A 27,762-nucleotide genomic window follows, 5' to 3' on the forward strand; every position below is an offset into this window, starting at 1 on the left:
CATGTGTTGTGTGTGTGTCTCTGACTCCATGTTTGTGTGTGTGTGTCTCTGACTCCATGTTGTGTGTGTGTGTGTCTCTGTCTCCATGTTGTGTGTGTGTGTCTCTGACTCCATGTTGTGTGTGTGTGTCTCTGACTCCATGTTGTGTGTGGTGTGTGTCTCTGACTCCATGTTGTGTGTGTGTGTGTTGTCTCTGACTCCATGTTGTGTGTGTGTGTGGTGTCTCCTGACTCCCATGTTGTGTGTGTGTGGTGTCTCTGACTCCATGTTGTGTGTGTGTGTGTGTCCTCTGACTCCATGTTGTGTGTGGTGGGTGTGGCTCTGACTCCATGTTGTGTGGTGTGTGTGTCCTCTGACTCCATGTTGTGTTGTGGTGTGTCTCTGACTCCATAGTTGTTGTGTGTGTGGGTCCTGACCTCCATGTTGTGTGTGTGTTGTCTCTGACTCCATGTTGTTGTGTGTGTGTGTCTCTGACTCCATGTTGTGTGTGTGTGTCTCTGACTCCATGTTGTGGTGTGTGTGTGTCTCTGACTCCATGTGTGTGTGTGTGTGTGTGTCTCTGACTCCATGTTGTGGTGGTGTGTGTGTGTCTCTGACTCCATGTTGTGTGTGTGTGTCTCTGACTCCATGTTGTGTGTGTGGTGTGTCTCTGACTCCATGTTGTTGTGTGTGTGTGTCTCTGACTCCATGTTTTGTGTGTGTGTGTCTCTGACTCCATGTTGTGTGTGTGTGTGTCTCTGACTCCATGTTGTTTGTGTGTGTCTCTGCACTCCATGTTGTGTTGTGTGTGTTTCCTCTGACTCCATGTTGTTGTGTGTGTGTGTGTCTCTGACTCCAGTGTGTGTGTGTGTGTGGTGTGTGTGTGTGTGTGTGTGTCTCTGACTCCATGTTGTGTGTGTGTGTGTGTCTCTGACTCCATGTTGTGTGTGTGTGTGTCTCTGACTCCATGTTGTGTGTGTGTGTGTCTCTGACTCCATGTTGTGTGTGTGTGTGTGTGTGTCTCTGACTCCATGTTGTGTGTGTTTGTGTGTGTGTGTCTCTGACTCCATGTTGTGTGTGTGTGTGTGTCTCTGACTCCATGTTGTGTGTGTGTGTCTCTGACTCCATGTTGTGTGTGTGTGTGTGTGTGTGTGTGTGTCTCTGACTCCATGTTGTGTGTGTGTGTGTGTGTGTGTGTCTGACTCCATGTTGTGTGTGTGTGTGTCTCTGACTCCATGTTGTGTGTGTGTGTGTCTCTGACTCCATGTTGTGTGTTTGTCTCTGACTCCATGTTGTGTGTGTGTCTCTGACTCCATGTTGTGTGTGTGGCTCTGACTCCATGTTGTGTGTGTGTGTGTGTCTCTGACTCCATGTTGTGTGTGTGTGTTGTGTGTGTGTGTGTGTCTCTGACTCCGTGTGTGTGTGTGTGGCTCTGACTCCATGTTGTGTGTGTGTGTGTCTCTGACTCCATGTTGTGTGTTTGTCTCTGACTCCATGTTGTGTGTGTGTCTCTGACTCCATGTTGTGTGTGTGGCTCTGACTCCATGTTGTGTGTGTGTGTGTGTCTCTGACTCCATGTTGTGTGTGTGTGTTGTGTGTGTGTGTGTGTCTCTGACTCCATGTTGTGTGTGTGTGTGTGTGGCTCTGACTCCATGTTGTGTGTGTGTGTGTGTCTCTGACTCCATGTTGTGTGTGTGTGTTGTGTGTGTGTGTGTGTGTGTCTCTGACTCCATGTTGTGTGTGTGTGTGTCTCTGACTCCATGTTGTGTGTGTGTGTGTGTCTCTGACTCCATGTTGTGTGTGTTGGCAGATACACTCTGAAAGGACCTCACTTCCTGACGTGTAAGAAGTCTGGATGGACCGGTGAATTCCCCACATGTGAAGGTGGGTGTTAATATGTTGCAATAAACCTTTAGAGGTGGTGTTAAGTGGGCGGTGTCCTTAAGAGTGAGTAACTGCTGTCTGAATGTGACACACCCGAAGGTGTTGTTTTTAATCCCTCTAATTCATACAGACATATTTTCCTCTTTAGACATGTGCTTGTGGAACAATACACACATGAGGTCATTTTTATTCAGTTATTCTGTGGAAGTCAACACACAGATGAATAAGTGGGACTCTCTCCTCAGAGGGGGAGACGACCTGCTCCACCCCAGCAGTGGCCAACACAACTGTGCAGAGAGACGTCTCTGTGCACCACGTTGGAGAGAAACTGAGCTTCACCTGCAGCCCGGGTTTCCAGCTGGATGGAGCTCCGCAGGTCACATGTGGCTCTGATGGACAGTGGCAGCCCCGCCCTCCTCGGTGCATTCCAGAACCTGTTAAACCTCAACAGTCATCTGCCGCAGAAGGTGAGCTCATCTTTTAGTTATTTTTTTCTCAGATCACTTAAGTGTGCTGACTTGAGTTTTGTTCCCAGCAGGTGGATGTGGTGTTCCTCCAGCTGTCACCGCCTCCAATGCTAACCTTGCCAACAAGTTCTTCGCAGTGAAATCTTTCTTCCACGGTGCCAAAGTTTATTACACATGTGATGTGGGATACGTTGCAGCAAGGGGCAGCAGAATGCGCCAGTGTTTCAGAGGGCAGTGGACACCGCTGCAGCTAAGATGTGAAAGTAAATACATTCATGTTCTTTATAATCAAGTTTTATCTTCCCCATTATTGACTCTTGATGAGTCTGATCATGTGTATGTTTTAGGGTAAAATGGTACATCCTGTTTAGTCCATGGGCCAATCTTTGTCCATGGGCCAATCTTTGCTTATACTTTTTGAATGTCTGTAGTCAACATTTTGTTATGATAGGTTTATCATTGAGGTCACAGCTAAATTATTGTTATCAGCTGTTAAAGTTTTTGACATTGGTGCATGTCCTGGTATTAGCCCTTGTTAAGGACATATTTCAATGATTTATATTATTGTTTGGTATCATTTTAAAAGGGGACACTCTGAGCTTTCGTTCAAGCTCTTTTGTGAATACTTTGGATAAGTACGCCACAGTGCACCGCAGCTCTTCAAACTTTTGATCACACACATTTTCCTGCCATTTCTGCCTAAATCATCTTTTGTCTTTTAGTCCTGTGGCATCAGGAAGCACGAGAGAAACAAAAAACAAACACTGCAATACTGGCATAACTAAGGATTCAGGAAACGTAGAATTTAACCCTAGTTTTGACCATAACCCTAATGCAGAGCTAAGGTTAGGTTCTCGACAGTCATCGGCCTCAAGTGAGACATTTCCGTAATGGTCTGGTTGGCTGGATCTTCAGAGGAACTGCGTATTGCGTCAGTGGGTAACGTACTGCGTCACTTCCTGTTTCGACACTGTCCTGTTTGTTCACTTGGTGTGCGCTGTTGGTGCTACGGACTTTCTGCATTAGACATATTGTGTTTGCTTTTATTGTGGTAATACACAAGCACCGTAGTGTTAGAGTTAAGTGCACCAGTTTCTGGGTTCCCCTCTCGTTTACCACTGTAGCGAAGCTTACCGTAACTTAGCGGTTAGCATTAGCGCTTAGCATGGCTTCTTCCACTCGCTCTGCATCTCCCTCTCCTGCTCACTGCACGGTGTGTGACATGTTCAGCTACTCCTCTGCCTCCTTTAATGAGCATGAGGTGTGCACAAAGTGTAGCTTATTCACAGTCTTGGAGGCGAGGCTAAGCGAGTTAGAGGGTCGGCTCCGCATGTTAGATAATAGACCTGTAGCCACAGCAGCTAGCCAGCAGCAGTTAGCCTGTGCGGACCAGCCTGCCTTAGCTGATGTTATCCGCACCCCGGCAGCCCCTGAGCAGCCGGGAAGTCAGAGAGGTTGGGTGGCGGTTCGAAGGAAGCGTAGCCCGAAACAAAGGCCCGTGGTTCACCACCAGCCGCTTGACATATCGAACCGTTTTTCCCCACTCGGCGACACACCCGCTGAGAAGCCGACCCTGGTTATTGGCGACTCTGTTCTGCGGCATGTAAAGCCGACACCAGCGGCTATAGTTAAGTGCATCCCGGGGGCCAGAGCGGGCGACATAGAGGGTAGCCTGAAGCTGCTGGCGAGAGATAAGCATAAATACAGTAGGATTATAATTCACGTCGGTGTTAATGACACCCGGCTTCGCCAGTCAGAGGTCACTAAAGTTAATATTGAGTCGGTGTGTAATTTAGCTAAAACCATGTCGGACTCCGTAGCGTTCTCTGGTCCCCTCCCGAATCTGACCAGTGATGACATGTTTAGCCGCATGTCCTCGCTCCGTCGCTGGCTGTCATGGTGGTGTCCAGAAAATAACGTGGCCTTTATAGATAACTGGGAAACTTTCTGGGGGAAACCTGGCCTTATTAGGAGAGACGGCATCCATCCCACCCAGGGTGGTGCAGCTCTGATTTCTAGCAACATAGCCAAGTTTATTAGACCAACCTGACAACCCAGGGTCGAGGCCAGGAGGCAGAGTCGCTGTCCTACACACCTCTCTGCTGCTTCTGGAGGACTGCCGCCCTCAGTTAGAAACACATTAAACACAAATACACATAGAAACACTAAGCTTAATAATGTTATTGAAGTGGTGACGGTCACACGTCCTCCCACAGTTCATCAAGCACACAAGTTAAGATATATTAATCATAATAACCTCATAAAAATACACACTAACACACACAAACACATAGAACAAGGTAACAGAACACTCAGGTGTGGATTGTTTAACATACGATCCCTACACTCTAAGTCGCTCTTAGTTAATGATCTAATTATTGATCATCACACTGATATACTTTGTCTCACTGAGACTTGGTTACAGGGTGAAGAATATGTTGCTTTAAATGAATCAACTCCGTCCTGTTATACTAACTGTCATGTTCCTAGAGTTACAGGTCGCGGAGGAGGAGTGGCAGCAATCTACCGCTCCAGTCTTCAGATGAATCCTAAACCTAAGTCTACTCATACTTCTTTTGAGAGTCTCACTCTCAGCCTGTCTCACGGAAGCTGGAAGAAGTCAGAATTTGTTCTACTCGTCGTAGTGTATCGTCCACCTGCTGCTGCTTATTCAGAGTTCCTGCTGGAGTTTTCAGACTTCTTATCAAGTTTAGTGCTTAGCACAGATAAAGTCATTATAGTGGGTGACTTTAACATTCATATGGACGTCGACTCCGACAGTCTGAAGATTGCCTTCAACTCACTCTTGGATTCAGTTGGGTTCTCTCAGTTAGTAAATGAACCCACACACTGTCACAGTCACACCCTCGACCTGGTTCTCACCTACGGCCTGGAAGCTGAGAACCTGCTAGTGTGGTCTCAAAATCCTGTTCTTTCAGATCACTCATTAATAACTTTTGACTTCTCTCTTTCAGACCTACCAGCACCTGAGGAAAAGGTCTACTACAGCAGATGTCTGTCTGAAGACGCCGTAAAGCAGTTTAGGACAGCAATCCTACCAGTACTCCCCACAGTCCCAAGTACTGATGGGGGTACCAACTTAAATGTTACTCCTGCAGAGCTGGACCGCTTTGTCAACAACACTGCAGACACACTACACTCAGTCTTAAACAGGATTGCTCCACTGAAGAAGAAGAAAACTACAAACCAGAAGAGGCTAGCTCCGTGGTACAACTCAAACATCCGATCACTGAAACGGATTACACGTAGGATGGAGAGGATGTGGCAGTCCTCTAAATCAGATGACTCCCGGAGGGCCTGGAGAGACAGTCTGCTGACGTATAAGAAGGCCCTTCGTAAAGCCAGGACAGCCTACTATTCATCACTAATAGAAGAAAACAAGAACAACCCGCGCTTTCTCTTTAACGCCGTGGCCAGGCTGACAAAGAGCCACAGCTCTGTGGAGCCTCGCATTCCTGCAGCTCTTAGTAGTGAAGACTTCATGAGCTTCTTCACTGATAAAATCACCACTATTAGAGGACAAATCAACCACAATCTCTCTGTGACCGCTGAGGATACACCGCCACTTCTGGAAACGGATCCTGATCTAACTCTGGACTGCTTCGCGCCCATCGGCCTCCCTGAGCTGACCACCAGCATCAGCAAGTCTAAACCTACTACCTGTCTTCTGGATCCGATCCCTTCACAGCTCCTCAAGGATGCTATTCCTCTGATCGGAGACTCTATATTAGGACAGATCAACTTGTCTCTGGAAACAGGATATGTACCACAGGCTTTTAAAACTGCTGTGATCATTCCGATACTTAAAAAACCTTCACTGGACCCGGACGTCCTAGGAAACTACAGACCGATCTCCAACCTCACCTTTATCTCCAAACTACTTGAAAGAGCTGTTGTAAGTCAGCTAAATGACCACCTGTGTAGTAACAGTCTGTTTGATGCTTTCCAGTCTGGTTTCAGAGCCCATCACAGCACAGAAACAGCACTGCTTAAAGTCACCAATGACCTCCTCATGGCATCGGACCGGGGTCTCGTCTCTGTACTCGTTCTACTGGATCTCAGTGCTGCCTTCGACACCGTAGACCATCGCATCCTGCTACACAGATTGGAACACGAGATCAGGATTACAGGAACAGCACTGCGCTGGTTTAAATCATATTTATCTGACAGATTTCATTTTGTTCACACTAACGATGTGTCTTCCACAGGTACAAGGGTTAACCACGGTGTTCCACAGGGTTCTGTGCTCGGACCGATCCTGTTCACCCTCTACATGCTCCCTCTAGGATACATCATCCAGAAGCACGGCATAAACTTTCATTGTTATGCTGATGATACCCAGCTGTATTTATCCATGAAGCCTGAAGAAACGGAGCCGCTAGTCAGACTACAGGCGTGTCTAAAGGACATAAAGGACTGGATGTCCTCCAACTTTTTACTATTAAACTCGGACAAGACTGAGGTCATTGTTTTTGGACCGAAACATCTCAGAACTAGTTTATCAGATAATACTTTCTCCCTGGATGGAATTACTCTGGCCTCCAGTACGACTGTGAGGAACCTTGGAGTTATCTTTGATCAAGACATGTCGTTTGTTTCTCATATTAAGCAGGTCTCCAGGACCGCTTTCTTTCACCTGCGTAATATTACTAAGATCAGGAGCATCCTCTCTCAGAGTGATGCTGAAAAGCTCATCCATGCTTTTGTCACTTCAAGACTGGACTACTGCAACTCTTTATTGTCAGGATGTCCACATTACTCCATCAACAGTCTGCAGCTGATCCAGAACGCAGCAGCTAGAGTTCTGACAGGAAGCAGCCAAAGGGATCATATCTCTCCTGTCCTAGCGTCTCTTCACTGGCTCCCAGTGGACTCAAGAATACACTTCAAGATCCTTCTTCTAACCTACAAGGCTCTTCATGGACTTGCTCCATTGTATCTGCAGGACCTGATTGTACCATATGTTCCTAATAGGACACTCAGATCTCTGAGTGCAGGTTTACTAGTAGTTCCTAGGATTCATAGAAGTAGAATGGGAGGACGAGCTTTCAGCTATCAGGCACCGCTATTATGGAACCAGTTACCAATCTGGGTCCGAGAGGCAGACACTGCCTCCACCTTTAAGACTAGACTTAAAACTTTTCTGTTTAGTAAGGCGTACGGTTAGCCTTAGACCTAGTGTGTAGCACAGCTATGCTGCTCTAGGCCTACGTTGTCGGGGGGCACAAACATGATCCACTGAGCAGTTTCCCTCTCACCCTCTAACCTCTCCTTTTCTCTCCTTAGTCTGGCTCACACTGGTCTCAAGACCTGGATGATGACCTGCAGTCCGGCCCGTGAAGTCTCTCTTGCTTTACGTTGTCGGGGGGCACAAACATGATCCACTGAGCAGTTACCCTCTCACCCTCTAACCTCTCCTTTTCTCTCCTTAGTCTGGCTCACACTGGTCTCAAGACCTGGATGATGACCTGCAGTCCGGCCCGTGAAGTCTCTCTTGCTCTACGTTGTCGGGGGGCACAAACACGATCCTCTGAACACCCTCTGACCTCTCCTCCACTCTCCTTAGTCTGGATCATACTGGGTAATATCGTCTCATAATCTGTGTTAACTGTCTTCCTTGTAGTTCTGTGCCTCGCTCTCGCTCTCTCTCTTTGCAGGTCTCAAGACCTGCATACTGACCTGCAGTCTCTCCTGTGCTCATCGACTTCACTAGCCCCTGCTGCTCATCTTTACTATCAAATTACTATTCCTACTTATGGACCGACGATATATATAGATATCATTACAATATATCACTGTTTCATCTTGCTGTCATGTTTGCTCTGTACTGTATCATGTTTGTATCATGTTTGCTCCTCTCTCTCTCTCTCTCTCTCTCTTTCTCCTTCATCCTCTCTCTCTCTCTCTCTCTCTCTCTCCCTCATCCTCTCTGACTAGCAGCAGGACTGGTTCCCCCTTAAGTTGACGGGTCCTGCTCAAGGTTTCTTCCTCTTAAAGGGAGTTTTTCCTTGCCACAGTGCTCTTAGGGGGGTTCCTGTGAAGCGCTTTGAGACAATGTCTGATTGTAATATGCGCTATATAAATAAAACTGAATTGAATTGAATTGAATTGGTCTCAGTGAGCCGAATGCAATAAACTTTGAACCACAACCACAAGGCCAACGAAGGAAAAGGCAAAAGTGGAGACATGTCTGTGTGTCAAACATTCAAAAATATTTGATTTGCGCATAACAAAAATGTCAATAAGCAGTGACTTCCTGTTTTCAGTAGGTGGCGCTGTGCAGGGATCTCATCAGCACACAGACGTGTCTGGCGGCAGAGCATTATGATATAAAAAATTGAGGACGTTGGGATGATGAAAGAAATAAGGAGTTGATGTTTCATGGCGACGGGTCAGGAAATCACACGGGTGTCTCTGTGGGACTTCAAGTCTGTGATTCTCATTTGGCTGTGTGTTGGGATTAAACGGTGCATGTCTATGTAGAACATGGCACTTCCTGTCTCCACCACAAGGGAGCGCCATGAGTGACACAGATCATGATCACATAGAGACGCTCAGGGCGAAGCAAAGTATAGATAATATATGCATTGCAATGTAATGTAATGGAGTAAAAGTGATTTAATGACTGTGAGCTGCAGTTAGTATGAGGGGGTCCTCTTCACTTGTGTTACCTCAGAGGTCCTGGTCTTTGCTGTCCCAGTGGCCCCCTCACTGGTTATACTGTAGACATGCTGTTTTGCTCTTTCTTTTTGGACAGCTGCTGGTGTTTGGAGATATTAGTCCATCTTTTTTTTGTTTTTTTTTACAAGAGATAACAGACTGACATCCCTTTAGATCATGTTGACATCTGCCAAGTGTACAGTAGACCTCAGACATCAGGTTTAAATGAAGCTGGTCCCACCTGTGCTCTTGTGATCAGTACCTATCCTGGAGACCATGTGTTCTTTGAGTCTGATGTTGTTGATTACATGTGACAAATGATACCACCTTATAGGCACAGTTGGGGGTCAGAAAATTCAACCATGGGGTTTTGTCCTGTTTAGTAGGTGCAGAAAGTCATATAATAGTTCAAAGAATGATTTGTCCAAAAAAATCTTCCTCAAATTAACATCACAATAACTTTAACACTCCTTTATTTTCTTTGGAATATATAAATTAACAGACTATAGTGAAGGAAATAAATGTGCATGTAGGTGAAACTATTACAACGTTAATGCTCGTCTTTGCTTTCAAAAGGGAGACTGTGTGGCACTGCAGGAGAGGTTCTAAATGGACACTATATTTACAGCGGAGCGGAGTTTGGAGACACCGCTACAGCCGTGTGTGACGAGGGGTAAGACAAACAAACGAAACATAAAAAACACACACTGCTCACACTGTGCTGCGTTCTTCTCATTCTCAATGACTCCTCCTGTCTCCAGGCACCATCTTGTGGGCAGGGCAACCAGGAGGTGCATGTCTAAAGGCTGGGATGGACGCCTTGCTGTGTGTGAAGGTGGAGTGGACTCACACGGGACATGTTTTTAATTTCTTTATTTTATTTTTCTGATTCTCTTAACATGATTACTTCTTGCAGCCGTGGAGTGTGCAGCTCCTTCAGAGCGGACCAATGCAGAGCTCACAGGTGTTGAGCAGCCCTCGTACACCTACAGGAGCGTGATCGGCTATAAGTGCAGCAAGGGAACTCTTATTGGGCAGAAGGAGATTTGGTGCACCACAGACGGGACGTGGAGCGCCCCTCCTCCACAGTGCAAAGGTCAGAAGTTCACCAAGTACACAGAAATATTTAAACATTTATTCTGTCCATGAAAAAACATCCTTTTTTTTTGTTTCGTCTCCTCCCCCCCTCCCTCCTCACAGAGGTTACATGTCCGCCTCCAAACGTGCACAATGCCTACTGGATGGGAGCTCACAAACACATGTTCCAAGCCGGGGAAATCATATCCATCGAGTGCGCCCCGGGTCTTACTCTGATGGGGTCCAGAACCATTACCTGCAATGGTGGCCGCTGGCTCCCTAGACTTCCAACATGTCAACGCATGAGTAAGTGATACTTTCTTTTAATTATGTATTTATTTTTTAGGACATACTAAAAATAATAAAAAATTAAATTATAACATTAATTTTTTCCCCCCTCTAGCACACTACGCCTGGACACGCTGAAATTTATCCAAACGGCTTCTGTTAAGCGAACAATACATGCCCTCCAATAAAAAGTACTTAAAACCAGCCTTTAATAATGCACTGTAATATTTAGCACATTGTCATTATATAGACATTAAAATGTTTGAAATGAAGCTGAAGTACAGTATGTTTATTTTGATAAGTGTCTCGGGCAGCAACAAGTACAAACCTGTTTCATTCAACTCTGTACATAGTCTTTTTTTTAATAGTTGATAATGTTATGTGTATCATCTCTATAGACTAAACGGTGAGTGAGCATTTTATGAACATAAACAAGCTACAAATAAAAAATAAAAATAAAAACACCAATTCCATTCATTTTTTTTAAAAGACAATACAAAATCCAGACATTTCTTTACATGAGCAATAACAATTCAAGTGCAAATATCATTATCAACTCCGATACATCATAGCAAACTCTCGCTTTAAAAAAAGGCAACAATTCAAGAAAAAAATAAAATAAAATCAGGTTGCAGGAAAGAAGCTGATTATGGTTGGACAGGAGTTTTTAGGCCCAACAGACGGTTTGACAGCGTGGTCAGATTCCCTTTTGTGTCATCCAGTCATAATATGAAGTCTCTTTATTTACACGAGTAGGAACAAACATTGTTTTTCAAGGGTTGAATACACAGCTGGGGATTATCCGAGGACCTGCAGTCACCAATCTGACTGCAGTAAATAGAGATTAAAAGGAAAAAAAGCCTGCATGATTTGGGAAATATGCTTATTAAATGGATAATATTCAGTCACAATTTATAATTTTCTCAGTAAATTGTGATATTTAGAGGCTCAGGCTAACCGGGCTAGCCTAGCTCTTTATTAGCCCCACACTTGACTGGCAGTAGCTTAATATTTATTGCACAGTCATGAGTAGTAATTATAGTCATGTCAAGCAAATCTGTTGTATTTTTGGACAGTATAGTATAAACTAACCGCAACCTACACTGTATGATGAGGGTAAAGTTGAGCTGTTGGTGGTATTGTGGTTCTTTTTATCTCTTTTTGTGCTGCAGTAGTGGTTAGCTAGCTAGCACCATGACGACAATGACCTGTTTTACAAATATATTGATCGTTTAACTAATGTAACACGAGGTATTAAGTTTGTTTTATTAGATGCTGCCAAGCAATAAAACGTTTATGTAATAAATAATGCTTTATATATTATTGCGGCACAAATAATAATTGCTAGCGACGTAGCTCGTTTAGCCAGCACGTTTTATTTATGCGACAGCAGTAATTAACAGCAACGGTAGCGTCCGAAACGTGTTGCCCTGCACTAAACTCCTACACTAAACTTCCTGACAACCAGCCAATACTCCGCGCAGGGTCCATGCAGAGGATTGGCTGATGTTTTTAGCGTTTTATAGCTTCAGATGATTCATATTCTTCGTTTTAAAGTGAAACTAATCGGTTGCTAAAGTTGTAAAGAGAAGTTGCACTAATTTAACAAAAAGTGCATCAGAATGAAACCTCCTACCCGACCTTTAATGGTGTATATTATTAACCTAGCATGATGGAGACATAAGCAAATTTCCCAAAATGTTGGCAATTTCCTTTATTTATAATATCCTTAGATAAGTTAATAATTATTTTACCCTGTTTGTCACTCTTAATATTTTTTTTTTTTACAAACCAAATACTAATAACATTTTAAGACTTTTTCTAAGCTGCTGTTTAAGATATTTTTTTAATACAAAGCGCAAAGGCCCAAAACACATTTCACATAGTTCTGTTGTGTAACCGAAATCAATGATTTTCATTCATTGCACTTTGTACTAAAAAAGAAAAAAAATGGATGACGGGTTCTAAATTTAGTGCACAAACCACTTTGACCCGCCCTTCCTGGGCGTTCTTTGGAAGAGCTGTCTCCAGAACATCGGGGGAGGGCATCTTTGGATTTCACATGGGTTTTCGGGCATCCTGCATAAGTAGTTTGAGAATTCAACCCTCGTCTTGTTTTCAATATTTACAAAAAAAGGAAAAAAAAGTCCACAGACAAGCAATGTGAGATTATTTAGGTATTTCAGATTTGGAGCTTCCCTTTGTTTTAAACCTACAGAGTAATTAGTGAATACATCAGAAGGACAATATGAGATTATAGAATTAAAGTGACCTTTTAAAAGAAGCAGCAAACATAATGTCCTTTAAAGACATCTCTCTCTCTCTCTCTCTCTGGCTGAGACATGTTCTACTAAACATCACATTATCTCATTTCTGTGGCTTTCACAATTTATCTTCCAAAAGTCCACCATGTTCCTACAAACCACCTTTTTTGTTGTATTTGCTTGAAAAAGAGCAACAGAAATGTATCTGAAGGTTGAAAAAGTCTAGACGGAGCAAAACGCAGATGAACTGTTTTAACAGTAAAAACCATTGGAGGCTGCTCTAAGAGCTCAAACACAGTCAGACTTTGAACGCAGCTGCGATGTGACTTTAACAAACTGCTCCTCCTCGAGGACAGCACAACAGACACGGACGATGGAACCAGGGTTACACAACACTTGCACAACACTTACAGTCGTACTTACTGGTAGGAGTTAAGAGCCAGAACTCGGGCCGCTCATTGAAGCAAATAAACAATAACGAGCTCAAACTGCGCACTCAAAACGTCACTCCTACTGTCTGAACTAGGCGTCTCTATTGTGGTTTGTGTGGTTTTCATTGCACAACACCAAACCCTCTACATCCCCACTAAATGCTCGAGCTTAGGACTGCAGACCTGTGTTGACTGACTTAAAAAAAAAAAAAAAAAACCCTAAAACACAAATGATGTTCAACATTTCTCAGGTCTGCATAGTGTTTATTGTCAAAGCCTATGAAAAATAAGAAACATTCTAGCATGTTTTTAAGTCCTGTGAGAGTTGCGGGATGTGGTCTGGAAGGTGGAGGGGGGTGGGGGTCGCGATCCGGTGCGTCAGCCGCTGTGAGATGAGTGTGTATATATATATATATATATATATATATATATATTTTTTAAATCTTGTTTTTACTTGTATGGTCGCAGGATGGCAGCAACTTTGCTGCTTATGAGGCGTATGAAGGAGCGCGGAAGCATCTCGTGTGACTCCCGAGTGGTGTATTTAAAGTAGTTGTTTGGGTGAGCCAGCACCTCAAAAAGAGCTTTAATCAGTTTTTTGTCCTGCAGGAGAAAAAAAACAGGTATGAACTGTTTAATCCAAACACATGTTTTTGTATTTTATAGCTGGAATTATTACACAACCTAATTATAATATTAACACACAAACATTTGACACACAGGTGGCCACAACAGAAAACAGGCCAAAAGCTGTAGTAATAACTGAGGATGTCCCGATCAGGTTTTTTGTCTCCGAGAGGTGTGTGTCTGTCTGTCTGTGTGTCTGCGTGTTTGACTGTCTGTGTCTGTCTGTGTGTGTCTGTCTGTCTGTCTGTCTGTCTGCCTGTGTGTCTGTGTCTGACTGTCTGTGTCTGCCTGTGTCTCTGCCTCTGCCTGTCTGTTTGTGTCTGTGTCTGCCTGTGTGTCCATCTGTCTGTGTGTCTGTGTGTCTGTGTGTGTCTGTGTCTGTCTGTCTCTGTGTGTGTGTCTGTCTGTCTGTGTCTTTGTGTCCGTCTGTGTGTCTCTGTGTCTGTCTGTCTGTGTGTCTGCCTGTCTGCCTGTCTGTGAGTGTCTGACTGTCTGTCTCTGTCTGTGTCTGCCTGCGTCCCTGTCCCTGCGTGTGCCTGTCTGTGTGTCTGTCCCGCATAAATATATATCCGAGTCTTGATCGGGAGGTAACGTCCGATTCCGATCCAGTCTGAAATCTCGTGATCGGATCGGGACATCCCTAGTAATAACAAAGATGAACTCACCTTGAGAATTTCTTGATGGTTTTCTGAGGCGTACAGCCTTCCATCTCGCACTATGTCCTCAACCAGCTTCTCATAGTCCTCTGAATAAATCAATAACAAACATCATTGCAGTTAGATCATAATTTATACAATAAGAAACTTCCTCTGACTCAGTTTACTGTCAATCAGATGTTTCAGGCTACTTAATGTGAAGAAAAGCTACAGCACAATAATCAGTGATCACACAAGTCGCACATTTCCTGGTTGGTTTGAAACGATTCCTCTCCTAGTTTATTAGGGTGGAGTCAGAAATAAAACCAAAACTATCTGCCAGGAAAGACCCATTAGAGGTAAAGGAGAGAATGATTTAGTTTTTCCTGTGAAGTGATCATTTTATTGTGATAATATGAAAAAAAGGAGAAATGGGGATACTACATACCATCGTAGGTGACGTAGGGGATCTGAAAGCCTCTGGCACTGTTGGCCTCATTGGACTTGAAGTTAATCCAGAGGCGCCTGGAACGAGCGGTGAAGGCGATGGGCCGCTCGTAGGTCTGACACGTCTCATAGGTGGTGATGGACGTAGCCGACCCTTGAAGGAAGAACAACAAAGATAAGGTCTTTGTTTGCTGCAGTGATTTATAAACACAAACACTGAATTCCAGGAACAAAAGAGCCACTCACAGTTCTTCCTCATTACCAGCACATCTCCACACTCATCTTCTGAGGGCAGGAAAATCTCCGGCACCACGATTAGGATCTTGCGCTTGCTGGGTGGGTTGATGGTCCAGGTGCACTCCACATTAGCAGGGTAATTACCGGGATAGTTAGGTGACTCAATGTAACCCATGAACTCGCCCATCTCACCACCACATTGTCTGTCTAGACGCACACAAACAACCCAAATTAGACTCAAACTCCATTTTTTAGACATGTGGTAAACAGTAAACAGTCATTTTCATACTCACTCTTGCACTGCGAGACACTTGTGGCACCATCAAAATCAGTGGTGGTGTTTCCCGGACACGAGATGCAATAGTTCTGCCTGAACTCCGTCTGATAGGTGCCCACAGGGCAGCGGATGCACCGGTGCACTGTGGTGTTGTAGTAGTGACCTGGAGAGCACTGAACTGCAGGGGGAGCCATGAAGACACATGTTAGGGGAGAAAGTTTGGAGATTTTTAAAATATTTACAATAAATAAATAGAAATAAAAGCTGACCTTTGACTTCACAGTCATGGAAAGAGCTGGCACCGTCCCGCTTGGTGCTTAGTCCTCCCCCACATGGAAAGCATAAGGTCCGTCCCAAATCCGGCTGGTAGGTACCCTGAGGACACGGCTGACACGGTTTGAACCCGTCATTGGAGAAGTGTCCTGTCGGACACTGGCCTGAATTTGTTTTAAAGAACACAGACATCAGGTTTAGTAGCAGCGGCGGCCCTTCACAGGTTCACATGAAAAATTGAAACCAACCCACCTGCACAGGAGGAGATGTTTCGCGCCCCGACGGGCCCGTGACCGTCACTCCCAGGGCAGAGGTCACAGGCCAGCTGCCCCTCCTTCTCCTGGAAAGTGCCAGGTGGACATGCGACACAGCGTTCCTGCTCGCCATGGTAGTAAGACCCCGACAAACATCTGACTGAGAGAATATCCACAACGGCTCCGGTCAGAGATGAGCACGAAGTACACTTTGATCAATCATAGAGTGAATGAAACCTGTAGGACATAACCTGCTACCCGGTCTTACCACATCGGCCGCCGTCCCTCTCCCAGCCCGGGCCGCAGTTCTCCTGAACGGGGGCTGCTTGGGGAAGTTTTTGTGCCACCTCGTACTCCAAACCAGCCACTCGGATCAGGAAGCGCTCCTGGTTGATGGACTTCTTCAGAGCCTTGATGTAAGTCTTGACCTGCTTCTCCATGCGCTGTCTCAGGCAGCTGAGATTACAACTCCCTGATAACAAGTCAATAAACATCAATAAGAATTCTAAATATATATATATATACTTTCTTGGAAATTTGTATAAAAAAATCAAGATGTCTGACCGGTGGTGTCTCCAGGTTTTACCTCCGCCTCCAGCTCTAACGTGATGCGTGTTACCTCTTTGTTGGAGGGGTTGCGAGCTCGTCTGCCTTTGGCTTTCTTGGAGGAGTCACATTTGAGGTTCACAAATGTTACCAGGCAGTTGCTGCAGGGCTGCCCTCCTCCTACAGATATCACACAGAGAGTGAGGACATACGTGTGTAAAATGTATGAAATACATCAATAATCTGTGATCGCACAAGTCGCACATTTCCTTGTTGATCCTTGTCTGGCTGTAATTACGTTTTTTAACCGGATAACTTTTATGGCATCTTACTAATTCATAAAAACTGAAAATAAATAGAAATATTTTTTAATGGGTTCATACAGCTGCACATGCAGACAGACACCGACCTGGTCCCAGTGTGCGCCCCCTCTCCTCCGTCCTGCCAGTCAGCTTAGGGTGCAGGTGACATTTGGCGTTTTTGATCTTAAAAGAAGCTGTCTGCTTTACTGGAGGGGCCAAAGTCTCTACAGACAAACACAGCCCAGTAGTTAGGAAGACTCCACAACATCAGACTGCTATCATCACTGCTTTGAGTGACGGACAGTCTAAGACTTTGGTGTTAATAAACAAACCTATGCAGCTCTGACTGTTGCTGGAGTTCAGCCTGGCAGGAGATTTCCCTCTGAGAATGGGGATACCACAACTGACGGAGTAGCTGTTATCTGACTCTGAAAAAAACAAAAAAAAATAGGTTAACTAATTAGACTTAAATAAATGTTTGAGCAGACCTCAGGTATTCATGAAAGTGTGTTCCACAGGTGGGGGGCAGAATTACTGAATCCTGCTTCACTCTGTTTGGTCTTGGTCCCTGAGTACACACAGTAGGCCTGTCCCTGACAATCCGAGGGGGTCGAGATGCTTCATAATACATACCTGCCAGATAGTGAGCCTTGGAAGCACAGGTAAGCGAGCAGCTCTCCTTCTTGCCCGTCTTGCTGCAGGTCAGAGTGGCCTTTGGTGCGACGAGTCCAGGGGGACATTTCACCAGCTCTGAGAGAGAATGAAACCCACACACTGGATCACACACTGAAGGAAAACTGTGCTTTGAATGAATGTGCTTTAAGCATTTGTCCACGGGGGGGCAGTGCTGCTACATACCAATACAGTCCTTCCTGTTCCAGTGCAGCTTGTACCCGGGTGGACAGGTACATTCGTAGCTCCCCAGAGTGTTGATGCAGCCATATTTACAACCTCCACGATTTATACTGCATTCGTCAATATCTGCAAATAGATGTGATGATATATAAATGTTTTATGGACACACATAAAAGGACTTACATGCTCTGAGATTAGAGCATAGGAAAAAGCATTTTTATGTCATCAGAAACATTAAGAAACCATGTGATCATTAGATGAAACTGGCCTATTATGAAACAGCGCAGCTGTGAGTGAGGAATTCCTGTGAGCTCAGCTCAGTTCATCCTGTCAGAGAGTCACATTCTTGGGAAGATTAATGTGTTTGCGTGTAAACAGAAGTGATTTTGCATTTTGATGTCACCCACATTCAATTTCATGGTCAAAATTTTCTCTGCACTTCAGGGGAGGAAGACTTGCGGTAAGCAGTAAATTATAATCACCTTTTCAAACACATGCTGAGCTAAAACCACTAAAAGCATCCGGGATCCAGATGCGAGTCTGGCTGCCATCGATGCCAGACAGAAAATTAGTTTAGCGAGTAGAGTTGAGGACTCTGCAGGCTGCGGACAAGCGGCAGAGACACCAGGAAAATGATAATGGCAGTGATAGATGATCTGGCCTGCCGATATGAACTGCTCTTCCTCGTCTCATTCAATTATTCACGCTGAATAAAAACAGTCTGCGTGTGCCGCTGCACTCACTGAAGATGATGACTTCATCAGCGGCGCTCATGCAGACGTGAAACCAGAACCGCTTGCAAATGTTGTGAGGGATGTGCCGCTTATCCTCCGCATCAAAGCACTCAATTTAAAGGACAAAGAACTCTAATGAATATCTGATGGAAGCGGCTCATCTGCCAGCAACTGTTGTTTTCACTTCTTTGTTCTTCTCATTCTTGAAATGTAACCAAACAGCCTCTTTAGTCTTTTTTCCCCCTCTTTTACAGCACAGAGAGTGGAAGAAAGCCAAGAGATACAGGGACAGAATATAAAGAGACAAAGTGACATTTAGACGCAACAACTTTCTTATGTCATGTAGAGGAATTTCAATATGAGACTTTGTGGAAATGTCGTCATTAAATGTTTTTTCCCTAAGAGCAATCCGGTCAGCTTGAAACATCAGAGTGAACTCTGCGTGTCTTAGCCCCATTTTTGCAAGAAGTCTGCATGTGTAGATCTATTTTCTTACCAGCATTAAACTGCGAGGGAGAATGGCTGGACACACTCTCACTTGGGAGGAATGTTGACAGGGCTCTGCACAATGCTTGACAGAAGGTCACTGACCTAATTGGGTTTGTTTAGGGTGAGTCCATTGTTAAACACTGAACACGGCTTTCTGGATTGTTTGGCAGCTATATTTCGTGTTGATAAACCACCCAGGGAATAACATAACCTTGCTTGGCCAGGAATGAAGAAAGTAAAACAGGGAGCACCATAAATCTCTCTGGGGTTATCTAACAGTTCCGACAGTGCCGACGAAAAGCGAGGGGGAAATCATTCATCACCGGCTCTCTCAACAATGGTATAGAGAGTCATTTACGCCTGACCATCTTCTCTCCTCTTCACGGCTCGGTGTGGCCTGATCACAGTCCATCATGTGAGTAAAAGCCTTACAAATCCAATTCTGGGACATTTATTCCCCCGAGCTGGCGGCTGATACTCGTGCACATGTGTGAAAGGGATCATATGAACCTATTGAACCTGTCTTCTACAATATAATGACATCCAGCAGTAACTGTCATTATTATCATTTTGATCTAAGCATTTAAAAGATGCCATTTGTTGCTGCTGGGACAGCTCATCCAAAAAATTGTCTTCAACAAAGACAACAAACAAGCCAATGATTGCAGGTACTTCCTCACAGGATGAAGATTTATCTGGATGTTTGTAGTTCGGTGTGGGTGGGCAAGTTTTGGAGATAACAACCAAAGGGATTCAGGTCTAGAAGACACTCGGCTCAGCTCAGTAGCTGTATCAGCAAGGTGTGACTTCAGTGCTTCAGAAAACACACACATGACTCTCTCTATATATATGTATCTTGTTTTTGTCCAAGAACTGATGAAATAAAAACAACAAACAGGAACCGAGCCTGAGTTCTAGGACCATGAGGACAGGTGCTGGACCACATGCCAGGAAGTGGACCATGGTTCCGACAGTTAAGGTGAGCTGACAAACACATTACAATTTAAAGTCAACCAAGCTAAATGAAGTTTCAGAAACCTGAAGAGCCTAAGATTTCCTGAAGTCCCAGAGACACTGAGAGACACCATAAGCCGAGTGACATTTATATGGAGGGAAATCTGCCTGAAATCTCAGAAACAAGTGTGCACACAATGCATTTTTTTCCCACTGACTGTGAAAGTAACTGCGCTGCTTGTGTGTGTTTGTGCAGGCCAGAATCTACGGTGTCAATGCACCACACTCCTGCTGCAACATTCCTGATCAGTAGACCTGTCAAACTACAGACCTAAAAAACACAGAACAAATCACTGCAAAGCTATGTATCGAGTGCCTCTGCTGTCTCCCTCTCCGTCTCTCCCACAACTACTGTGAGGCCCCGAGGCGCTGGAGACAGCAGCAGATTCTATCTGGTGATACACACTCCATCAAAGCGCTGCCGCAACACCCTGATGTGCTCTGGCGGGCCTCTTGGCAGATCTGACACGCCCCCGCACACCTCCTCCTGACACCAAAGGCTGTTTCCCCCCACACCAGGGTACAGTAGCTAACTGGTAATTTTTGATGGACGTGGCCACACTCCACCTTGAAGGGCCATAATGTCCATGATATTATTTCATGTTTGAGTCCATTAACTACAGCAGAAACTGTCCGCGCTTTACTTCACTGCCAAGCATAGCGTTAGATTGATTTCCTGCCTTGCAGGCAGCCACCTGTTTCAGCTCATTTCAGTCCATTTGAAAATCAACTTGCAGAGACTTTAAAACTGGCTGATGATAGGCGATCGGTCAGAGTGCGCATTTAGATACATTTCATTTTTGTCCAAGAACGCAGCAGCTTGCAGGGACTTTCCTGTGTTTTTGTTAGGAACTGTTGAACAATACTGACACATATCAAGATGTTTTTAGGTTGACTGGTGACCTTGATTTTCACACATCATGTAAAAAGGCTAGGAATCTCATGCTGGGTTCCAGACAACTAGAAAGATTTTCCAAACTCCCACTAGAAAAAAGCATACCACTCAGAATCCTATTTGTGTAGAAAGGAATAAAAACATTAACTCGACTTTATGAAGCAGCAGCTGTCTGACATCACACAACAGTGGCAGCACTCACAAGGCATGCACTGTAAATCTAAGATGGCCGCATTGCATGTCAACAAGGATAAAGGGAAAATGATAGGGTTATGTCAAACTGCCTGACTGTTTCGCCTCTGCTACGTGTACACACACAGTAACTTAGCTGGACAAACTGACGTGCCCTGACCGCTTTATGTAGGCTGTCAGTGGAAATTAAAATGAACATTAATAATCTATGCGTGGTGTTTTTCCTGCTGCTATCAGAGCAGCTAATGGAGGGTTAGCAAAGAGGTGTGGGATGTGAAAGGAAGAGTGACGGACAGGAGAGACCAAGGCAGAAATGCGAGCTCACCTCCACAGTGGGCCAGGCCGTACAGCACATAGCCTTTATGACAAAGACACTGGAAACTGCCGGGTGAGTTGACACAAAAGTGGTCACAGGCACGGTCGAAGGAGCATTCGTCAATATCTGCGGACGGAAAAGACACATCATTAAAAATCAAACAAACACTTGAGAAAATCTTTCTGTGGTCAGACAGGACTACAACAACACATGTATTGTATTCATTGTTTGTCATAAATTGCAATGGGTCAAATCACAACAACAACAACAACAAAAGTGTTTTCAGAGGAAGATGTCTTTTCGTGCTTGCTAGAGTGGCTGACCTCCTGCAGTCATGCGTTTTTTTTCATTTCAATGCACTGAAATGAAATTTTCAGAGCATTTTTTGAAATAACGAGCGACTACAGCAGGAGTCAAAAGAAAGTCTGCTCCTCACCTGATAATGGGAGCCAAGGGGCTGCCAATCATTTCCTCTTTTCTCATTTTAGGATTGTTGCTAGTAGCATAATCGGACTATTTTACCTATTCAGCTATTTATGTGTTTAAATATCAGAAAACGATGACACGGTTCCCTCTCTGTCTTATCTTTTTTTAGAGTTTTCTCCTCTCTTGCACGTGTAACCTGATAAATTGTCATGAGCTGGACGTCCATAAGGACTGATGATATGTGTAGCTACAGGGGATTGATGACATTCACTTTAATCCTGATCAAGGCTTCTTTTTAATGTCAGTAATAATCTGTGTCAAGCCCGGGCAGAACACACTGGGAGAAAACAGGGATGTGCTACAACTTTGCTGAATGTGTCTTAATTGGCTAATTTAAGAAAGGTTCCCAAGGATTTTCCCAGGAATATCATGCTTTTATCCCCCCCTTACATCTGAACCTCCTCTGGGTTATGAGGTAGCGCCAGCTGCCATCAAACAGATGACGCAGGTATTTCACGGCAATTACAGGAGTTCAGTTAAATAATGGGTTAAGAAGACAGTCTGATAAACGTCTGCAACAAATCCTGCGGGGTTAAGTAGCATTTCAGACAGTAACACTAAGTTTATAATCACTTGGGACCGAACAGCTGAGCATTTCTTGGCAAGTGTGCGATGAAAATGTGTCGAGATTAAAAGCTTATTAAGTTATTGATTTACAAAGCAAAGCTTTGAAGGAGATCTACAATTTGATGTTCAAAAAGTTGGACGGAGACCAAAAAAGCCTCACTGATGCTGACATCATTTTATCATCTGCCTTCTTATCGCGAACATAAAAACAAGGTGAAAATTCTGCACGGAGCAGAACCTGGATTACCTCATACAGGCCTGTCCCCTGTGGAGGCCTCAGGAGAGCCATAACAGAAGCGGTAGATGGGAGCAACATGGGTTGGCACATGCTGCATGAGGCATTACAAAAGTGATTGTTTCTGGCATATTGAGGATAAACGTTAGTCGAGCACACTTTTAAAATGAAGGGGCGAAAACATATCTCCGGGGGGGAATTTAGGCGTGGTGGTTTGAGTTGATCCTTAAAAAATGTTGCAGTAAGCGATGCCAGAAGTCAATGTGCAACTTATCATTATATTGTTTTGTGTGCTGTGCCACATGCTACAGTGGGAGTGGATGTGTGAAGACATCTGAGACCCGTATTTAGGGATAAGATGAAGTATGCAGAAAGAATACATCATGACGTGATGTACGTGCAGAGCGAAAGCAGTCACATCATCGCCGCCTTTCACAGCCTGGAGACTGAAGGAGTGAGATGGAATCAGCCCCTGTCAATCACTTTCGTCATTTCATCAAGCTGGTTCAAACTAAAATGCAAATAATAGAATTACACAGAACAGATAAGGCCTCTATCAATAAAAAAAAGAAAAAAGAGAGATGTTCCCTCATGAGGTCTGATGTTCATCATGCCCTCATGTGGATTAGGGAGTGAGAAGAAGATGAGACTCTGGAGGGTGTTTGTGGGTGGAGGAGGAATGCTGACAGGGGCTCTGCAGACATGTCCCGTCCTGACTTATGGACCATGGTCCACTGACAGTAGGGAAACACCATGACTGTTTAAACTGAGATAAACCCAGAGTTCAGTTTACATATCTCAACACCTTGCAGAGACAGCAGACGACTGTTTAAGTGTAACTGATACCACAGTAGACACCTCCACCCACGGCACCCAGCACCACGTCTGTAATCTGTATGAGGACTACAAAGATATGGAAATTGGGTGTCACACATACCACAAAAATATAAATACAACACAAATGAATACATTATTTGTATAGTTTTAGTGGTCTCAGATATAAAAGCTTTGGAGAGCTCACAGGACTCAAAAAGTGCCTTAAAGGTCGGGTAGGAGATTTCATTCTGATGCACTTTCTGTTAAATTAGTGTAACTTCTCTTTACAATCCGATAGCAACCAATCAGTTCGTCAGTTTCGCATTAAAACGAAGAATATTAATCATCTGTAGGAGCTATAAAACATCAGCCAATCCTCCGGGTGGACCCTGCGCGGAGTATTGGCTGGTTGTCACTCTCTTCCTGCTCTGCGCGCACCAGAGAGGTACGTGCATGAGGGCCGAAGTCACAGACCTTCAGGTAAAGCGCGTCCATGTGATTGGGAGGCGTGGCTTCGGGGTGAGCTCCGAGAGAAAGGGGCGTGTGTTTGCTTTCCAAATCTGGCTGACTCTCACTAAGTTTTCAAAATCTCCTACCCTACCTTTAATAAACTAGTATCCGTTCACCTTATCTGCAACAAACGTCACCTCATTTTTCCTTTAATTAAATTGAACAATGATGTCCAACAGGTGACGTTCCATCTGTGGGACTACGTGAAGAGGCCTTCCCTTAAACTGGGGCCTGTTTCACCAAAGCAGGTTTAGGAGAAACTCTGGGTATGTTCAGCGCTAAGTCTGTTACCATGGTAACCCAGTCTGATACCATAACCTGCTCAGGAGCAGGTTTTCTTCAATAAACCTTTTTCCCTCTTTATTCTCCGCGCCTCTGTAGAAAGCCAAAATGACTTTAATTTCCTCGTTCATTCATTCACAGATTTCAGTCGCCACCAATGAGTGAATACTATTAAAATGACCTTTTGTCCAAGATCATGCAAATGAAGAGTTCACAGGGAGCTGCATTCACTTTGAGAGAGGGTTTGAGGCTGTAACTACAAGTTTTTTAATTATATTTAAAAAAAAAATTCCCAAAATGTCAAGTAAACACAAATTAGTCACAGTGTAATTGGTGTTCTTTATTTCCTACAAGACAAAAAGTAACATTTTTCTATTATTTTGCTACAATAATTCAGCCATAACCATCCATTGAGCTCTAGCTTAAATAATAAAAAGAGTTTATGTATGAAAACAGCCTCATGCCGGGGATAAAGCACTGTACGTTGAATGATGTTTACTTTGTTTAATCTGTCAAATGTTATTAAAGTCAGGTACAACAATTATAACAATGCTTCAAGCCTTAACGGATTTAATTAGATTTTTATATTTAATTTTTTTCCAATTTCCAATTCCACTTCTGCCTGCAGGATTTCACCTATATGAAGATAAACTTTGGGTTCCACCACAATTTCCTCCGACACCACCTGTCTCTCCTTTACTGCTGTAGCTGCGTTACATCTTTTTAAATAAATATGCTCTAACTCGGCATATGACTGCATTTCCAGGTGAAGAGTAGGCAGATCTCTTTTTTTTGAAACCACAAACTTAAGGTTTCCATATCAAGGTAAATCACCTCAGGAGCTCATGTTGGAACTCTACTCTGAACTATACTGAACCTCCTGTAAACAGACTGCTGTTTATAAATGCATTATGGGAAATGTAGGAGCTACTGGTTTAGTAGAGTTCTCTTTCTTTTTTCCTCCCCCATTAAATTTTGTGTTTAAGTGCAAGGCTAAATCTGCACGTGTATAGATGTGCACAGCGACAACATGGGTGTTATACAAGAGCAGCAGAAACTGCTATAAAAAGAAAAAATGAGTCCTTTACTGAGAGGCACTCTGCTTTTATTTTTCTCTGCTCTCATTCCAGGGGTGAGAAAAATATGACAAGAATGAGAGGGGAGGATAAGAGGCAGACAGGTGAGGCAGTAGTGTTCAGTGTGTGTGTGTGTGTGTGTGAACCTGGCGGCACCTCACTAAACAGAAGGTGAGCTTTATCGCAACCCTTCTCTCCAGACAAAACACACATTCCCAAACAAGGACAACACTGTTCCAAAGTTGACTGTGTGCACCCAAACAGCACATGGCTAGGTTGGTTAAGGCATGGTGCCACTGAAAACAAGCTGTGATTTACATTCCTGCATGCACAGACCACATTTTCTCAGTTATCTGTGTTATTCTGGCAAAATAAACTTTGCATTGTTTGGGTCCAAATAATGAAGAAGAAAGGCATCCCACCAAAAAATAGATTTGACGAGACAAGAAAGTGGCTGCAAAGCGCGCTCACACAGTCTGTGTTCTCATTGACCACATGAGATGTTTACATACTGTGTGGACAGTGGTGCGATTCATTGAAACAATCAGGAAACTATTGCATGACATTGATGTGTACCAGGCTGGATATTGATCGACCACATCAATAAAGAAAAGAGAATTAAAAAAAAAAATAGCATGTCATCTGGTTTTCCACTCGGAGAGCGCCTGAGCTTCGGCTTCACAGCTCCAGCCTGCCTGTCGTCTCTCAGCAGATGTTTCTGTACTGGCTTGAGTCATCCAAGAATCAGAGGTTTTAAACTTAAGAGATCTAATTTCCCACACCTGTGTTCGGCCACGGCAAAGTCTTATTGGTCTATCCTGCAGCTAGTCCTCCCGCCTCCTGCTGTGCAACGACTACAACCAAATATACCAAACACACACATCAGAGAGGCCTGGTCTGGCTTCTCTGCGGGATGGAACTCACTGGGAGCCTTTTCTTTTGTTTTTTTGCCACTGTTGGTTTAATCAATTTTATACTTTGAAGTTCTGCATGTTATTTGTATTGTAATATAAAAAATGAAACTTCCATAACTTTCTTGGTTACTATTAACAGCCTGGGAACTGATTTTATATGAAGGATTGTGCATGCGTAGAAAAATAAATGCTTTATATAACCTGATTTGATGGACGTCGTCTTGCATTGTTGTTTGGTTGTCTGTTGTATGTGTTGCATTTTTAGGTTGAGTCTTTAATTTCCTTGTACTTGTAGATAATTAAACTCTGTTTCCATTTTATCAGCTAATATTAGTAATACATACAGACAAGACAATCTGAAGCAAGCTGCCTTTGATTGACATGCTCTGTAATGTCACCAATACCAAATTACTGCACAGATAATTCCTTCTAATCCATCAAAACTGCCATACTACAATAACAGTGAACAATTCCTTCAATTCACTTAATGGCCACAGGTGTCAGTATTCAGACGTCTGCAAAACCTCATCACAACTTTTGTCAGATTCTTATAAGACCTGTTGAGCTACTGTGCTGCAGATGAAAAGGTTCACGAGCATCATGATTATATATATTATTTACTATATGTGTATATGAGACATGCAGTGGGGTCAGAGGATCATTTGTTCAGCAGCAAGGTGAAGTCAGTTTCCTACCTTGACATGTTCTCTCATTGGTTAGCAGCTTGTAGCCTTTCTTGCAGCTGCACTCGAAGCTACCCACTGTGTTTCGACACACATGATCACACCCCCCGTTGTTCAGACGGCACTCATCAATGTCTGTGAACAGAAAATCCTAATGAGAAGTGGATACATCAAATTACTCATCACAATTTAAAATGGGAGAAAAAAAAATCAGGATTTAACCCTCTGTGCAGGTTTTTTTTCGCCTCTTAAGGGATGGAAACTAAATTATATTCACTGACTGACACAGAGTAAGATGTATTTGGAGTCTGGTGCCTTAAGATATTTTAGAACACTGAGGTTAGGTCATCCAACTCATGAAAGATTAAACAGTCTATAAAGGATGCTGTAGATGTAAGAACAAAGGTAGATGTAGAACACTATCATTATGTGTTTGGCTGCACTATCACAGTCTAGCAAAAATGAGCTTCAGGGAGTTCCTCACTAGCCCTCATGTGGACTAAAATCAGTTTGCGTGTGTCTTTAATGGGCTGCAGCTCTCAGTCAGGCAGCAAAGCCTCGCAGCAGTAAGGCTTCTAAATCATCATCTCCTTCCGATTACTCTGCTCTTTATTTCTGGAGCCAATACTCAATCGATATGCTCATCCCTACGTTTGATGGTGCTCTGCCTTGACAAGTCTGGCAGCGGCTCTGATTATTTCTGAATCATCATCACCAATGAGGCGTCTGACTCTTGGGGGAATCTTTATCATCTGGTTAAAATAAATGCATGAGAAATGGAATTAAATAATCCTTTCCTTGCTCCATCTTTGTCTCCGTGTCCTCAGAAGTGCTTGGCCTGAAGCGAGCTCCTGTCTTCATGTGCCAGCTCTCCCTGGGTTTGTTTTCCTCTCGTTTCCTCTCAAACTAAACTAATAGAAGCCAATGTACTTTTACTGTTAATGTGATACTACGAGCTGTGGAAAGGAGACTGATTTTGATCCTGGCTTTTTTGGAAACACAGTTTATATTCATTCTCTGCAAATCTGT

The 27,762-nt window shown here is 43.9% G+C and overlaps 2 protein-coding genes across 4 annotated transcripts in view; one reads left to right on the forward strand and one right to left on the reverse strand.

The window, feature by feature from the left end:
* Nucleotides 1-10,648, forward strand: part of LOC114438514 (complement component receptor 1-like protein) — a 15,838-nt gene extending 5,190 nt beyond the window's left edge. The window contains exons 4-11 of one of the 2 annotated variants that reach the window (XM_028409932.1): nt 1,790-1,863; nt 2,109-2,330; nt 2,399-2,593; nt 9,588-9,684; nt 9,773-9,846; nt 9,928-10,107; nt 10,212-10,394; nt 10,492-10,648. In XM_028409932.1, coding sequence (XP_028265733.1) covers nt 1,790-1,863; nt 2,109-2,330; nt 2,399-2,593; nt 9,588-9,684; nt 9,773-9,846; nt 9,928-10,107; nt 10,212-10,394; nt 10,492-10,514 — 1,048 coding nt within the window. In that variant the 3' untranslated portion in view covers nt 10,515-10,648. The remainder of the gene's footprint in view (nt 1-1,789; nt 1,864-2,108; nt 2,331-2,398; nt 2,594-9,587; nt 9,685-9,772; nt 9,847-9,927; nt 10,108-10,211; nt 10,395-10,491) is intronic. The other variant, XM_028409934.1, reaches the window with a different exon arrangement.
* A 37-nt stretch (nt 10,649-10,685) lies between these two features.
* The window catches only part of scube3 (signal peptide, CUB domain, EGF-like 3), a 68,947-nt gene continuing 51,870 nt past the window's right edge, over nt 10,686-27,762 (reverse strand). For both annotated transcript variants that reach the window (XM_028409930.1, XM_028409929.1), the window contains 15 exons: nt 26,746-26,868; nt 21,174-21,290; nt 17,528-17,650; nt 17,303-17,419; nt 17,002-17,097; nt 16,777-16,893; nt 16,386-16,547; nt 16,090-16,293; nt 15,820-15,981; nt 15,564-15,731; nt 15,311-15,472; nt 15,027-15,224; nt 14,782-14,934; nt 14,364-14,443; nt 10,686-13,674 (listed from right to left, as the gene is read on the reverse strand). In XM_028409930.1, the coding sequence (XP_028265731.1) occupies nt 13,522-13,674; nt 14,364-14,443; nt 14,782-14,934; nt 15,027-15,224; nt 15,311-15,472; nt 15,564-15,731; nt 15,820-15,981; nt 16,090-16,293; nt 16,386-16,547; nt 16,777-16,893; nt 17,002-17,097; nt 17,303-17,419; nt 17,528-17,650; nt 21,174-21,290; nt 26,746-26,868 (2,135 nt within the window). In that variant the 3' untranslated portion in view covers nt 10,686-13,521. The remainder of the gene's footprint in view (nt 13,675-14,363; nt 14,444-14,781; nt 14,935-15,026; nt 15,225-15,310; nt 15,473-15,563; nt 15,732-15,819; nt 15,982-16,089; nt 16,294-16,385; nt 16,548-16,776; nt 16,894-17,001; nt 17,098-17,302; nt 17,420-17,527; nt 17,651-21,173; nt 21,291-26,745; nt 26,869-27,762) is intronic.

The sequence above is a fragment of the Parambassis ranga genome, chromosome 7, assembly GCF_900634625.1.
Source record: "Parambassis ranga chromosome 7, fParRan2.1, whole genome shotgun sequence".
Taxonomy (NCBI): domain Eukaryota; kingdom Metazoa; phylum Chordata; class Actinopteri; family Ambassidae; genus Parambassis; species Parambassis ranga.